The sequence below is a fragment of the Euleptes europaea genome, chromosome 11 (genome assembly GCF_029931775.1).
Source record: "Euleptes europaea isolate rEulEur1 chromosome 11, rEulEur1.hap1, whole genome shotgun sequence".
In the NCBI taxonomy this organism is placed as follows: Eukaryota; Metazoa; Chordata; class Lepidosauria; order Squamata; family Sphaerodactylidae; genus Euleptes; species Euleptes europaea.
In genome coordinates this window covers 6,822,484-6,838,121 of record NC_079322.1, presented here as the reverse complement: position 1 = coordinate 6,838,121, position 15,638 = coordinate 6,822,484, and the positions used below count along the sequence as shown (strand labels likewise).

Genomic DNA, 15,638 nt, shown 5'->3' with positions numbered 1-15,638 from the left:
ACTGCCTCTGTGTATTTCCCAGAGGTCTTCCATCCAAATACTAACCAAGCCTGACCCTACTTAACTTCTGAGATCGGACTAGCCTGGGCCATCCCGGTCAGGGCATCCATAAATTACCCCATTCAAATCCAATAAAACTGCCACAAAGTTAGTTACAAGCTTATATTAATTATGTACCTACTACTTTCCATATGGCCAAAATCAGCATCGTGGCCCAGGGATAATTATATCCTAAACAGACAACCTCCAGTGGCGGCATGGAATGTAAGCTTAGAAAAGGGTCTAGTTGCATATTATATCAATCCTTGCATTTGGGGACGTAGGATTTCTGGTGGCAGTGAGGAGTACCTGCAAAATGCAAGCAAAAGTTAGTAGTAGCTTTATAGCAGAGGCCCACTGGTACCTGCCAGCGTCACGGGGTCTTCAGTAGTCACTTGCCAAACAATGAGAGCTTCCGGAGAAGTCAGACCCACTCACAGTGATAGCTTCTTGCAAGTGAAGGAAAGAGTCTGGAGGAATCAGCTGAAGGCAGGGGAGGGGTCACCTCCGTCTCAGCTCTCCTCTATCCCTACCTCCCTCTTCTCTCCCCAGCATTTGTTCTTGTGCACTTGGAAGGATTTGGAGTATTTAATGTGGGATGTACTAAAACGAAGGATAAGATTGCCCGCTGGGAAAATGCAAAGATTTTAGTTACTGGAATGCTAACCGAAGGATTCCAAATTGAAAAAGGGACAAGACAAGGAGACAAGATAAGACTTTCACCACTTCTATTTAATCTTGTCCTAGAAGTGCTAGTAAATAAGGTTAGACAAGATTTTAGGATTAAGAGTAGATGGAGAAGAATTCAAAATGAAAAGTTGTGTTGACAATCTCACACACACACCCCTTTGGTCAATGCAGCATATCAAATTGAAGAATTTGGATCTCTCTGGGGATATAAAATTAATAGAAAAATGAAAATAATTTTTAAAATTTTAACAAAGCCAAAAGAGGAAAATAGAAAGAATACAGGATGTATTGTGACCAGATCCAATTAAATATTTGGGAGTAAATAGAACGACAAAATGATACACTATTTAAAGATTAGCTATAAGTACGGTAGTGTGGGAGAAGACAGAAAAGGACCTGCAGAGATAGCCCAAATTAAGAATCTCATGGCAGGGAAAAGCTCTACAATAAAAAAGCAGTAGATTCAAAGTTTTACAAGATGAGGAGAAAAGAGGTGGATTAGCAGTACCGAATATCAAACTATTACCAAGCAGCTGGATTCATATGGATTGTGGATTGGATTAAAAACCCAGAGCAGAGAGCTCTCTCCCATAATACTAGAACATGGGGTCATCTGCTAAAGCTGGCGGGTGAGATTCAAAACAGATAAAAGGAAGTATTTTTTCACACAACGCATAGTTAAATTGTGGAACTCCCTGCCCCAGGATGTGGTGATGGCTGCCAGCTTGGAGGGCTTTAAGAGGGGAGTGGACATATTCATGGAGGAGAGGGGTATTCATGGCTGTTAGTTAGAATGGATGCTAGTCATGCTGCTTACCTATTCTCTCTAGTATCAGAGGAGCATGCCTATCATTTTGGGTGCGGTGGAACACAGGCAGGATGGTGCCGCAGTAGTAGTCTTGTTTGTGGCTTCCTAGAGGAACCTGGTTGGCCACTGTGTGAACAGACTGCTGGACTTGATGGGCCTTGGTCTGATCCAGCAGGGCCTTGCTTATGTTCTTATGATGATTTGGAAGAAGACTTACACAATTATTTATGGATTTAAAAAATCGATGGGGGGGAAAAGTACAAAATGGAAACCGCATAATTAGCGATGAACTATTTAGAATCTGGGAGTCTACCCAAAAAAGACTAAGCCCAAATGATTAATGATGAAGGTAAAAATATACAATGGCTGTTGTATTTTCAACTAGTTTCAAGATAAAAAATAGACAATCATATGACTGAACTTGAAAAAGTGATTACGCAACAAAAAGGTCACTTATTGGGAAGAATTTACAAACTTTTGCTTCAATATGATATGGAAACAGAATAAGTTAAGACATGCATGGTGAGATGTTTGCAGAATTTTAAGAAATACAGCTCAAACAATGGGAAACTTTATGGACAAAAGATATCAAATGTACAGCCAATCATTAAGAGAAAACTGTTACAAGATGTTTTGCCGATGGTATATTACTCCAAAGGCTAGAGAAGATGAACAAAGATTACAAGGGGAAATGTAAAAAAGACAGACATAACCTCTTACCATATGTGGTGGACTTGTAACAAAACCAAGAAATATTGGAAATAAATATACACAACTTCAGAAAATTTAAAAAAATTAAATTCCCAATAGAAGTGAAGAGTATGCTACTGAGCACCTTACCAAAAAATCTTACAAAAACCTCAGAACTGTTCAAATATATGATTAAAGCAGCTAGGGTAACATATGCAACAAAATGGAAGGTAGTGTCATGAGTCAGCCTGCTGAGGCTTCCTCTGAGGAAGAGGACCTGGAAGCAGCAGACAGTAAAAGGGAAGAACCACAGAAAGCAGAACAGGCACAAAGAAATGAACGTTCCCCATGTCTACAACCATCCAGGCCAGGGGGGACACCTGTGTCTGACAGCAGTCCTCCACAGCCTCTGGAGCAGGAACGCAGGAGTATATCAGTCCTACTCGAGCGTAGGAGAAATGTTAGGTTGCAAGAACAACTAAGAGCACTGCCAGCTGACAACAGTGAGGATAATGAGCTTCCTCCAGCAAGGAGTGCTGAGTCAGAGAAACCAGCAACAGCTGGTTCCTCCTAGGCTTATTTAAACAGAGGCTTGCATCCAGATGGGCGTGGAAACAACTTGTGCTATACTGTGACTTTACCTTGAAACTTTGCTTGCCTATGACCCTGGTGGTTCCTTCCAACTCTATGACTCTGGACTGACTCCTGACTATTCTCTTGGACTGAGTTTATACTACTTAGACCTGCACTCTACAGATACACTGGCTTTGACTTTGGACCATTCTTGCCCCTGCTTCCCTGCCTTTGGCCCTGGACACAACAGGAAGAAGAGTGACCAGATGGAGAAGATTGGAAGAGTAAATTAGCAGAATATGCAGCAATGGCAACACTGACCAGCTATATGAATAAAAGAATAAAAGCAAAGAGTTCCACGAAAAATGGAAAGCATATTATTTATACTGTTCCTAAAAAGAAAAAGGGGGGAGAAGAGGGGAGGGAACAGTAAGGAATAAAACAAGTGAAATTTATAAAATGATATGAAATTTAGAAAATTTTGAAAACATTTAATGGTATACTGTTTTAAATATGGCTCAAATAAGATGCGGAAACTCAATTCTCTAATATTGGGAAAATTAGAATTTTACATCATGTCTACTTGGTCATATTGTGTTAGAAGTTATTTTAATATATGGATGAATAAAATTTAAGGTATTAAGATGATCATTCATTAGCGCTCCATATTATTTTTTATACTGCCTATACTTATATTTACTATTGAGATCTTTTTTCCTTTTACTGGGCAAAGTAATGTTTACTGTTTTATCTGTAAAGGTGATTCTGTATCATTTGTAGTAATCTCAATTTTTATTAGTTTGTATTTATTTTGTTTTTTATTATCTCAACATTTTAAAGAACAGTTCATAGACATCAACACAGAGGTCAACATAATTTATTCTATCATTTAAAAAAGTTCTTGATTATATGCATATATATATATAAAGAAAAAATATATATAATGTATGGGGGCATAAAATTTATTGAGAAAAGCATTTGAAATTCTGATAGAAATAAAAACAAGCAGAACTTTTTACATTTTGGAGGCTATCCAGACCAAACTATGCTTACACTAATGATTAATTATTGGGATTTCTTAACCACAGAGTTACTTTTTTTCTAGTTTCTGTGCTTTCAGGACACAAGCCTATCTGTACTCCTGAGTGCTAGAACCTAATTTAAGACAAAAGACCCTACTATTTCAGAAATCCCGGATAAGCTGAGAGCATGAACATGTGCTTCAGGATTGGCAGGGTGTCGGGTGCATCAAACATTTCTAGTGTGTATCACAGTCAAGTTTACTCTTCTCAACAAACTGAATGCAGCACCATCGTACCGATTAGATCTGATTAGTTAAAGGGAGCTTCCACACGCAGTAAGGGCCAATATAGTGTTACTTGATTTCAAGCTTCAGCAATCACATGGCCCAAGAACAATCTGCTTTGAACTGTAAATATCTCACTTCAAGAAATACTTAGCACTGAAGGCAGCAACAATGTCTCTGTAAGGAGTGTCTGAATCAGACTTGGTCCGAGGTATGCGGCAAAGTCTGCGGAAAGCAGGAGAGCGGAGCAGAAGGTTGTGTGAAAGTCCCATGAAGCTTGAGGACACCCAGTACAAAGCCATGGCCTGCAACAACAGCAAAGAGATGTGTTCTGTTGAATGAGCTTCCGCAGTGGTCCTCCTCACTCTGCTGCTGGCAGACAGCAACCTCACCCCAGAACATTCACAGATCCCCTGGAACAATTGTTCAAAAACTTCAGACACACATTTGTCCTAAAAAGGAGCTGCTGGAGATGCAGAACCAGATATTTACAGGAATAACTGTGCATAACGCAACGTTCAATCTTAAAGGCACTGCATGAGACTATCTAGACTCCCAACTCTGCTAGGCGCTTACTTATAGTGTAAACCGTACAGCACCCAAGACCTGCAAGAAGACATTGACCAACTTCTGTCCTTCAGTACTTACTGATGGTACACTTGCAGCAATAGGGACCATAAGTACAGACATCCCTCGAAAGAAGTGAGTGGTATACTTCTGAAACCTGGACAGCCTGGTTTTTTGCAAGACAAAAATCTGAAGAGATAAATTTCACTTTTAAGAAAGATGGGAAATGTCAGCTGAGATGAAACAAGGCAAATATGGACTCAGTTAAGCCGGTTATTTGTTCCTTTACATTCCTTCCAGGCTTATAATTTGGAAAATAAGTTTTGCTCTATATCAAACATCCTTTCATAATCATACATGCTAACTGAAACATTTTTTCATGTTTGATAGGGAAAACAGTGAAAACACAAACAGGAGATCCATGGCAAATTAATGACTCACAGATTTATTGAGCCATTAAGCTGTTGTACTTCAGAGTCATAGAGTTGGAAGGGGCCATTCAGGCAAACTAGTCCAACCCCCTGCTCAATGCAGGATTAGCCTAGAGCATCCCTGACAAGTGCTTGTCCAGCATCTGCTTAAACACTGCCGGGGGGGGGGGGAGGAGCTCACCACCTTCCTAAGTAGCTGATTCCACTGTCAAACAATTCTTACTGTAAAAATTCCCCCCCCCCTAATATCCAGCCCAGTACCTTTCCGCCCACAATTTAAACCCATTATTGCGGGTCCTATCCTCTGCTGCCAACAGGAACAGCTCCCTGCCCTCCCCTAAGTGACAACCCTTCAAATACTTAAAGAGCGCAATCATGTCCCCCCTCAACCTCCTCTTCTCCAGACTAAACATTCCCAAATCCCTCAGCCTTTCCTCACAGGGCTTGGTCTCCGGCCCCCTGATCATCCTTGTCGCTTCATAAGATTAAAGAAATCTCAGTGCACAGAGACACAGAGAAAAAAATATGTAAAAAACAAGGGTGGGGGGGTCAAAGCTCAAATGTATACAAGATAAGCACAATGACAATTCACAAAAGTAAAGGTATTACTATAGTACTGTAAATATTATTAGAAACAATATTTTGGGAGTGCGTTTGTGGATCCTTAGTCTTGGCTTTGTATACTGGGCACAGAAATGTTGCAGACCGTGCCTCTGGCATTTCACTGCTTTCTGACTTGCTCAGGCATCTCCAACTTCAGCCGCAGGGGCTCTATTAAGCAAAGACTAACAGAATTTCAGGTGCTATTTTTGTTTTGTCATAACCTGTCAACATGGCTTCCCCTCTGGAACTAAGAAACAATTTATTATACAGACAGTGAGGACAAGATTCCTTTTTTCCCATTGCCACACACTGTGCTGCCACTGAGATACTGGTGTCCGATCTGTAATACAAGAAAGTGAGACAGGTGGAGAACTGCAAGATAAAGCAGAAAAGGGGGAACCAAAGTGCACCACACTGAGTGATGTGGGGAAAAGGTGGGAGAATCATGTGCTAAAGTCCCAGTTCTACCCTTTACATACTTCCACTATCAACAGATTCAGGAGTCCAAGAGTGATGGGCAAAATCAGAGTATGATCAGGTGCAGTGAGGTCCATAAACCAGAGGGTACCTCCCATGGAAAGCTGTTTCTGAATCAGAAACCCTGTTGAAGACACAGAAAATTAGCACTGTGATGTTTTAAAAATGTATTATAATAATGTATTCCTGTTCAGACATTCAAGTGCCTTTGTGCCAAAGCATGTGGGTTAAAAAAAAAAGACCCAAACTATTAATTTTTTTTTGAAAGTTCACTCCCTGGGTTTAGATGGCACATACAAGCTCCTAATTTTGAGTAGAAATAATACATTTAACTACAGAGCGTGTAAATTCCTTATTGCTACCAGTCAAGAGAAATAAAAGGTGAACATCATGTGAGCAGCCAGAAAACTTGGCAATAAGAGGTGTTATAAAGCAAGCCATTTGAGTGGAATATAAACCAGAACCAAGTTAATGATTTAATGCCTGCTCTTCAGCATGGACAGGATCTCTGGGCTAGAGGGACTCCAGCACAACAGCCCACTGCTTCTGCCAAAGGTTGTGCATTTACCTAGGTTAAAAAGAACAGCTGACGATATATTGGGACTGTACGTTAAAATATTGCTATAAAAAGCTGAAAGCCTCAATGAAATGTGAAACATACTCTTGGCATCCTGATTGATGCTATCCTGAACATACTTCCTCAACTCCATATCTACTATGATGCTTCAAAATGGCACGTGGGAATCCTGCTGTGATCACTGTAGTAAATCTGGCAAAGAATCATGAACTAACAAAAATAACCTACATTTAACTGCACCGGTCCAAGTGTTCAATGAAACAGACCTACAGCTTGCTTCCTAAAGCAAGTTGGAATTTGAAATGCATGTTGGGTCCCACAACAGGGCACAAAGAAGGGAAGCCTGAGCTGATTCCACTTTAGCAGAAATTTTAGATACCCATAACGGTGCTCTATAGAGCAGAAGAGACAAAAACTTAGCAGGATATCCCGCAAAAGCCATAGGAATGAATATACTGGCTCCCAACTTGATGAAAAAAACTTAAAATTGCAGACAGGTGAATTTTAATTCTCTCAAGCACGTAATTATAATGTGCACTCCATATATTAAGAGTTTTCTGCAAACCTGGGATTTCTTCAAGGCTGAAGAGAATTCCCCCAAGATAATTCCTTGGTTAGATTTTGCAGATCTATTAATCCGCGCCTTGTGGACTGGTTTAGAATTAGATATATGACATGGAAAGATGGCTTCTTTTGTTATGTGATGATTTGCTTGTGCTCTTGGGCAGCTCATTCCTGAAGGGGGGGGGTTAAGCAGCGCCTGGGAGCGGCACAGCCACACCGCCTCCACAGAGGCTTTCCAGCCACTGCAAGCAAAATAAGAGTACTTTTAAAATGAAAAAGGGGGGAAATGCCCCCATAGAAAGCAACAGGGCTATGCCACCCAAAAACGTGGTGCAGCATCACTGCTGCTCAAGGGGGCATTCCCAGGGCCTAAGGGGTCAGTAAGCTGACTAATGTCAGTTTTGCCCTTGGAACAACCCCCCCCCCCCAATGCTGGTGTGGGCTTTCCCTTCCGGAAAATCCCTGTCAGTGTGACTGCACTGGCAGTGGGGGTCGGCAGAGCTCTGTGGTTCCCGGACACTGGCATGTTTGCCCCTGCCTAGGTGTAGTTTCCACCTTATACCTAAGAAGTCTCCCCCCCCTTTCAGGAATGGGCTCTTAATGTACAACTCTGTGGAATACTGGCAGCTGCCCTCTGGCACAACATTTTCTACCTGTTTACAAGTCTCATTATTTTATTTTACGTGAAGCTAACAAGTTGATTTAAACTTGAAAGGTAGTTTTTTTAAAGAGGAATTTAGAAAACATGCTCTCTGCCACATCTGCTTAAAATTATTACCTTCAGAAGCTGCCCTACCAATGCTGAAGTTACGCAAAGCGATGGAAACAAAGACCCACACTGGAACCTGTATCCATATCAGCAAGCTGGCCTTAAAAGGGTGACAGTTATCTCGAACGTATAACTCTGAGACAATCCTTTTCAGATTCTTCTTGAAATGGAACCTGGTTGGAAAGATAAGCGTAAGTCAGTCTGATAGGCTGAGGCTGAATCCGTCGTCCCAAAGCACCTCCAGCATGAGCAACAGCAAGGGACAGAACACGCAACTCAAAACAGAACACTCAGAAGCCCCAAACGCTGCTTTATACTTAAACACATACAAAAATCGCTGTTTCTGGCGCTCAGTTGGGGCTGGCCACCTGACAGTTGAAGAGGGATCTGGTTAATTGACTGCCCAAATTCTTAAGGCAAACCACCTCGGTTAGTCTCTTGCCTTGAAAACCCCAAAAAGGGGTTGCCATAAGTCGGCTGCGCTGGAGATTTGCCCCCGCTCCCGGCAGGGCCCCCTGACCTGGATGGCCCAGGCGAGCCTGATCTCGTCAGATCTCAGATTCGCCCTGGATAGTATTTGGATGGGAGACCCCCAAGGGTTGCTGTGCAGGGGAAGGCACCGGCAAACCACCTCTGTGTCAAGATTACAAGTCTGTCAGTTTAGTTTGACAGGGCAGGACAGATCAGTGAGATCTAAGGATGATGTAATCAGCCTGGAAAGTACCTGGGGAGCTAGAGAAAGCTGGCCGGATCCAGCTAGAGCCAGGTGGCTGATGCAATGCAGTAGCAATGCCAGGATAATTGGGTATCTACTGTGACTGGTGGCTGCAACCACCAGGTGTATATACTGGAGTGAAACCTCAGTTCTACGCGGGATGTTATGAGCGGAGAGTGTGAAAGGAGTATCTGGATTATACCTTTGCACTGTAAAATAAACCACACTTTTCTAAGTAGCAGAGGACTTTCTGATGGTTGTTCCGGACAGGCTGCCAATCCGCTTGGCTTCCGCGTCACTCTGTGGGTCTCTGGCCATGAACCCCCCCCCAAAAAAAGAAGGGGGCTGCGACTTGAGGGCACTTCGCACACCCAAAGCCCCTCCTTACCTGGCGGCCGCCTCGGACCAGCCGCGCTGCTGGGCACAGGCCGACACCTCCTGGCGGAGCCTCCGCGCCAGGCCCCCGAGCTCCGGCTGCAGGTTCTCCAGCTGGCTGAAGGGACACGGACGGGCCGGTCAGCGCGGAGGGAGGGAGGGGGGGGAGGGAGGGGGTCCCCCTTCTCCTCCTCCCCCTCCCCACCCGGGGGGGCGCTCTGCACATGCTTGGGAGGGGGCGGCCTACCTTGGCGAGGACGCGGGCCTGTTGGGCGGCGAGCGGGAGGGTGAGGCCTGTGCGGAGGAGGGCGCTGGCGGCGACCACGCTGGCCCACCAGGGCAGCCCCGAGGCGGCCTGCAGCCCCGCCAGCCCCGCCTCGGCCCACGCCACGGGCGCCGACGCCGACAAGGCCTCGTAGCAGCCCCAGCCCCACCCCCCCGGCGGCGCAGGCGCACTCAGGCCGCGGCAACCCCCGCGGGCCGCGCCGGGACGCCGCGGCAGCCCCCGCGCCGCAGCAGCGCCTAGCAACAGCATCCCTGCGGCGGCAGAGGGCCCTTCTGGCCTCGTCTCGCTGGTACCCTGGCCGGAAGTTCCGTGCTGGATCCGGCAGCCGAGGGGAAGGAAGCGGCGCGCCCCCTGGCGGCGCGGGGGAGAGAGAAGGGGCGCCTGGGCTGTGCGGGCGGCAGCGGCGGCTCACCCTTCCCTCCACCCCCGCCCGGAGCCCGGGCAGCCCGGCGACCCCCGTCCTCCCCCCCCCCTCTGGCCGTGGGACCCCATATTGTACACAGCCTATTACAACTGATGGGGAGAGTTCGGCTCTCCTGCTTATGCCACTGATCCCTGAGACGGTTTCTCGCAACCCTCTGGCCTCCCCATGCAAGAGGTCCCGTGTGTTGCAACTTTTGTTTGCCTGTGCGCGTGCAGGTTGCATCGTGCAAGCAGGCAGAGGGTGCCACCTCCGTGGATCGTTATTACCTTCGCTCTTGCTCTGACCTGAGGCTTCTAGGTTGCAAAAGTAACGCAATTCTTGACTTAAGGTTTGCAAGGGTTGTTTTTTTTTTGTTTTTTTTTTTTGTGCGCTTGTGCATTTTACTTTGGAGCAAAGCAGCTCGGAGCAACTCCCGGTGCTCTGATTGGTCAGCTTGCCACAGCCTGCTCCAAGGGCACGCTTCATTTGACTTGGGGATTGGGCAGAGGGTGGTGAGGTCATAGCAGGGGGCGTGGTTAGTCGGCATTTCCATTGTTTCTGTTCAGTTGCGCGGGAAGGCAGCGTCTGGCGGGGGTTGATTTGAGCGGTTTCGTGTCGAGTATTTTATTTTTTATTCTTGCATTTTATTTAAACATTTTCCTCATCACTTTTCACATTCAGTAGAAAAGGCTTGACGAAATGGGGATCCCCCCCCCCAAAAATGGGAGTCATTTAGATTTTTTTTAACTTGGGTGGGAAGGGAGCGTCTGGTTAGGGTTGATTTAAGAACATAAGCAAGGCCCTGCTGGACCAGACCCAGGCCCATCAAGTCCAGCAGTCTGTTCACACAGTGGCCAACCAGGTGCTTCCAGGAAGCCCACAAACAAGAAGAGTGCAGCAGCACCATCCTGCCTGTGTTCCACCGCACCCAAAATAATAGGCATGCTCCTCTGATACTAGAGAGAATAGGTATGCAGCATGACTAGTATCCATTCTAACTAACAGCCATGAAGACCCCTCTCCTCCATGAATATGTCCACTCCCCTCTTAAAGCCCTCCAAGCTGGCAGCCATCACCACATCCTGGGGCAGGGAGTTCCCCCATTTAACTATGCGTGGTGTGAAAAAATACTTCCTTTGATCTGTTTTGAATCTCTCACCCTCCAGCTTTAGCAGATGACCCTGCGTTCTAGTATTATGAGAGAGGGAGAAAAACTTCTCCCTGTCCACTCTCTCCAAACCATGCATAATTTTATAGACCTCTATCATGTCTCCCCTTTTGCCGCCTTCTTTCCAAGCTAAACAGCCCTAAGCGTCCTAACCGCTCCCCATAGGACAGTTGCTCTATTCCCTTAATCATTTTGGTTGCTCTTTTCTGCACCTTCTCAAGCTCTGTAATATCCTTTTTTAGGTGTGGTGACCAGAACTGTACACAGTCTTCCAAGTGTGGTCTCACCATAGATTTGTACAAGGGCAGTATGATATCAGCAGTTTTATTCTGTATTCCTCATCTAATTATGGCCAGCATGGAATTTGCCTTTTTTACAGCAGCCACACACTGGGTTGACATCTTCATTGAGCTATCCACTACCACCCCAAGATCCCTTTCTTGGTCTGTCGCTGCCAGCACAGATCCCATCAGTGTACATGTGAAGTTGGGATTTTTTGCCCCAATATGCATCACTTTACACTTGCTCACATTGAATCTCATTTTCTATTTTAATGCCCATTCTTCCAGTACACAGAGATCCTTCTAGAGCTCTTCACAGTCCGATTTTGTTTTAACCACCCTAAATAATTTGGTGTCATCTGCAAACTTGGCTACTTCACTGTTTAACCCCAACTCCAGGTCATTGATGAACTGGTTGAAAAGCACCGGCCCCAACACAGATCCCTGAGGCACCCCACTGCTCGCATCCCACCATTGGGAGAACTGACCATTGATTCCTACTCTCTGCTTCCTATTTTTCAGCCAGCTCTCAATCCATAAGAAGACTTGTCCTCTTATCCTGTGACTATGAAGTTTGCTTAGCAGTCTTTGGTGGGGGACTTTGTCAAAAGCTTTTTGGAAATCCAAATACGCAATATCCACAGGCTCATTCCTGTCAACATGCTTATTGACGCTATCAAAAAACTCTTGACAATTCTATCTTTAATAATGCTTTCCACTAATTTTCCCGGAACAGACGTTAAGCTAACTGGCCTGTAATTTCCTGGGTCCCCCCTGGAACCTTTTTTATAAATGGGTGTTATGTTGTCCATTCTCCAGTCCTCTGGTACAGAGGCTGATCGAAGGGACATATTACATATATTTGTTAGAAGTTCAGCAAGTTCCCATCTGAGTTCTTGAAGAACTCTAGGATGAATACCATCTGGTCCCTGTGACGTGTTAGTTTGCAGTTTGTCTAGACGTTCTAGAACTTCCTGCCTTGTTACCACTATTTGCCTCAGTTCCTCATTTTCCCCTCTCCAAAATCTCTGTTCAGGAGAAGGAATCTGCCCTGTATCTTCAACAGTGAAGACAGATGAGAAGAATTCATTTAGTTTTTCAGCAATCGCTTTATCCTCCCTTAGAGTTCCTTTACTCCCATTGTCATCCAATGGTCCAACCGCTTCCCTAGCTGGTTTCCTACTCCTAATATACTTAAAGAATTTCTTATTGTTTGTTTTGATGTGTTTAGCAATAAGCCCCTCAAAATCTTTTTTTGCATCTCTAATTATCTGCTTGCATTTTCCTTTGTGCAAGTTTGTGTTTGCTTCTGTTCGCCTCGTTTGGGCAAACCTTCCAGTCTCTGAAGAAAGACTTTTTTTCTCTAATTGCTTCCTTCACCTTACCCGTTAGCCATCGTGGTGACCTCTTGGACTTATTACTACCGTTCCTGACCTGCGGTATACAAGCTAGCTGAGCCTCTAGTAATGTGGACTTGAGTAACCCTCAAGCCTTTTCAAGAGATTTAACCCTCTTAACTGTTCCTTTCAACTTCCTTTTTACCAGTTTTCTCATTTTAGAGAAGTTCCCTCTTTTAAAGTCAAAGGTAATTGTATGAGATTTCCCAGTCACTTTCCCACTTAGATCTAAATTAAATTTGATGCCATTGTGATCACTATTGCCAACTGGCTCAACTACCTCCACATCCCGCACTAAGTCACCGGCAGCACCACAGAGTATTAAATCCAGGATCGCTTCCCCTCTGGTTGGGTCTGGGTTCGAGGGCACAGTCATTTAGGATGTCTACAATTTTTATCTCTTTGGCTTGTCTGGGGCATACATTTATCCAATCAATATGAGGGAAGTTGAAGTCTCCCATTATTACTACTTCGTTACCTTTACATGCTTCCCTAATTTCATTCTCCATCTCAAGATCACCCTGAGCCATTTGGTCAGGGGGCCGGTAGAATGTCCCCAGTATTAAATCTCCTTTGGGGCCTGGAATCGTCACCCATAAGGATTCTGTGGACGAGTCTGCCCTTTTTATGGTCTCTAGCTTATTAGACACTATGCCTTCCTTGATATACATAGCAACACCCCCTCCAATACACCCTTCCCTGTCATTTCTATACAGTTTGTAACCAGGGATGACTGTATCCCACTGGTTCTCTCCCCTCCACCAGGTTTCTGTAATGCTTACTATATCTATATTTTTTCTTAAAACCGTGCACTCTAATTCCCCCATTTTTGCTTGGAGGCTTCTAGCATTAGCATAGAAACATCTCCACACTGTTTCTCTCTTTCGACTTGCCTGGCATGTGCCTTTGGGCATCTTTAAGTGGCTATCCATCTTTTTTTTCCATTCCCTTTCATGTCGAAGTAATTCCTATGTGGGCAATCTGAAGCAATTTTCCCTTTGTCTGTATGCACTGAGTTTGCCCGAACCGGATGCTTCTCAGCTCCTGTCGGCTTTCCCCCCAGGTTCAGTTTAAAAGCTGCTCTGCCACCTTTTTTATATTACGCGCCATCAGTCTGGTTCCATCCTGGTTCAAGTGGAGCCCATCCCTTTTGTATAGGCCCGGCTTGTCCCAAAATGTTGCCCAGTTCCTTACAAATCTAAATCCCTCTTCCCTTCACCACCGTCTCATCCACGCACCGAGACTCACCCACTGTGCCTGCCTAGCTGCTCCTGCACGTGGAACAGGTAGCGTTTCTGAGAAAGCTACCTTGGAGGTCCTGGCTTTTAGTCTCCTGCCTAGCAACCTAAATTTGGATTCCAAGACCTCCGGACTACATTTCCCCACGTCGTTGGTGCCAACATGCACCACAAACACTGGCTCCTCCCCAGCATTATCTACCAGACTACCTATATGACGGTAATGTCTGCAACCTTCGCACCAGGCAGGCAAGTCACCATGCGGTCCATGCACCCGCCAGAAACCCAGCTAGCTACATTCCTAAGGATTGAATCCCCCACTACAAGAAGCTCCCCTCCCCTCTGAGGCATATCCTTGGTACGAGAGGATATCTGTTCATCCACCAAGGAAGAGGTCCCTTCTAAGGAACCACATTTCCATACCTCCGTGAGATGGCCTCCTTCCCCAAGGGCTCCATCATCCTTGACTGGCAAGTTGCTGTCACCTTGGGACTGGGATGTGACTATTTCATCCCTGGAGTCCTTAGTCACCTCTCTCTCTGCCTGCCTCAGCTCCTCCAGTTGAGCTACCTTGGCCTCAAGGAAGTGAACTCGCTTCCTAAGAGTCAGGAGCTCCCCTCACCGAGCACACACTCACGACTTCTGTCCAGCAGGCAGATTTGAACACTTATTTTTAGTCAGACACCACAGACTTATTGCATTGAGTACTCTCTTTATTCTTTTTTTTAAATTTTTTAATAGTTTTTATTTATATAATTAAGAGGGTACAGGAATAAAAAAGGAAAGGGTAAACGTTATATTTATAAAAACAATACAGTATTATAAGACAGTTTCTGAATAAAGCATAATTACAGAGTATCATTAGTTTATTCTACTTGTGTCAGGCTGATTTCTAATATCTGAAAATCCAAATTTTGCTTGGCAATTAAAGTAAGAAAATATAGTACGTAGCTTATTATGGATGTTTAAATCAACGTGCTTCGTTCAAATTAGCTACAATTCATATAAATATAAAAAGACGCCCACTTCTCCTCAAATTGCTCAGTAGATTCACTGGATTTAAAATTTAATTCAAAAGTCATTTTGGCCATACTTGCATATTCCAAGAGTTTTTCTTTCCAGTCTTCTATTTCGGGTGTATGAGTTTGTTTCCAGGTTCTTGCTAGCACCGTTCTGGCAGCAGTTGTTGCATATTTAAAAACGTCATGGGATTTCGAGGGCAGGTTTGGCGGCACTATACTGAGTAGATAAAATTTGGGATCGAATGTAAACTTCATATCTAACATCAGCTGTAGTTCTCGATGAATTCTTTTCCAATATAGTTGTAATTTTGGACATGTCCACCAAACATGAAAATAGGAACCGTCTGTCACTTGACATTTCCAGCATGCGCCTTTTTTCCCTGGAGTAGTCATCTGGGAAAGCATATTAGGAGTCAAATACCATCTGTAAAAAGTTTTATACCAATTTTCTTTCACTTCTTGGCAGACAGTATATGTCAATTCGGAAGTGCAAAGTTTTCCCCATAAGTCCATATTGATCATTTCTCCAAAATTTTGCATCCACTTTATCATATTTATTTTCACTTGTTCTTCTTCTGTATCGTATTTCAAGAGGAGCTTATAAATTTTCCCTAGTACGTGTGAATCATTTTTAGATATTAACTGCTCAAATTCTGTTA

The 15,638-nt window shown here is 44.5% G+C and overlaps 1 protein-coding gene across 1 annotated transcript; it reads right to left on the bottom strand.

Annotated features, from left to right (window-relative positions):
- Positions 1–4,224: 4,224 nt before the first annotated feature.
- Positions 4,225–10,359, bottom strand: LOC130484771 (cytochrome c oxidase assembly protein COX18, mitochondrial). The gene is made up of 7 exons (XM_056857856.1): positions 10,279–10,359; positions 9,432–9,821; positions 9,198–9,298; positions 8,107–8,267; positions 6,187–6,314; positions 4,755–4,862; positions 4,225–4,411 (listed from the first exon to the last, which is right to left on the bottom strand). The coding sequence occupies exons 1-7, from the start codon at positions 10,357–10,359 to the stop codon at positions 4,241–4,243; spliced, it is 1,140 nt and encodes a 379-aa protein (XP_056713834.1). The 3' UTR covers positions 4,225–4,240.
- Between the last annotated feature and the right edge of the window lie 5,279 nt (positions 10,360–15,638).

What these genes read in the sequence shown, in the direction of transcription:
- LOC130484771 (XM_056857856.1), bottom strand. Translation starts at nt 10,359, where the DNA reads ATGAAGCGTGCCCTTGGAGCAGGCTGTGGCAAGCTGACCAATCAGAGC. An exon ending in TGGTCCGAGGCGGCCGCCAG is followed by an intron (nt 8,268 to 9,197) that starts GTAAGGAGGGGC and finishes CTTTCCAACCAG; the next exon opens with GTTCCATTTCAAGAAGAATC. An exon ending in TTGCTGCAAGTGTACCATCA is followed by an intron (nt 4,412 to 4,754) that starts GTAAGTACTGAA and finishes CTGTTGTTGCAG; the next exon opens with GCCATGGCTTTGTACTGGGT.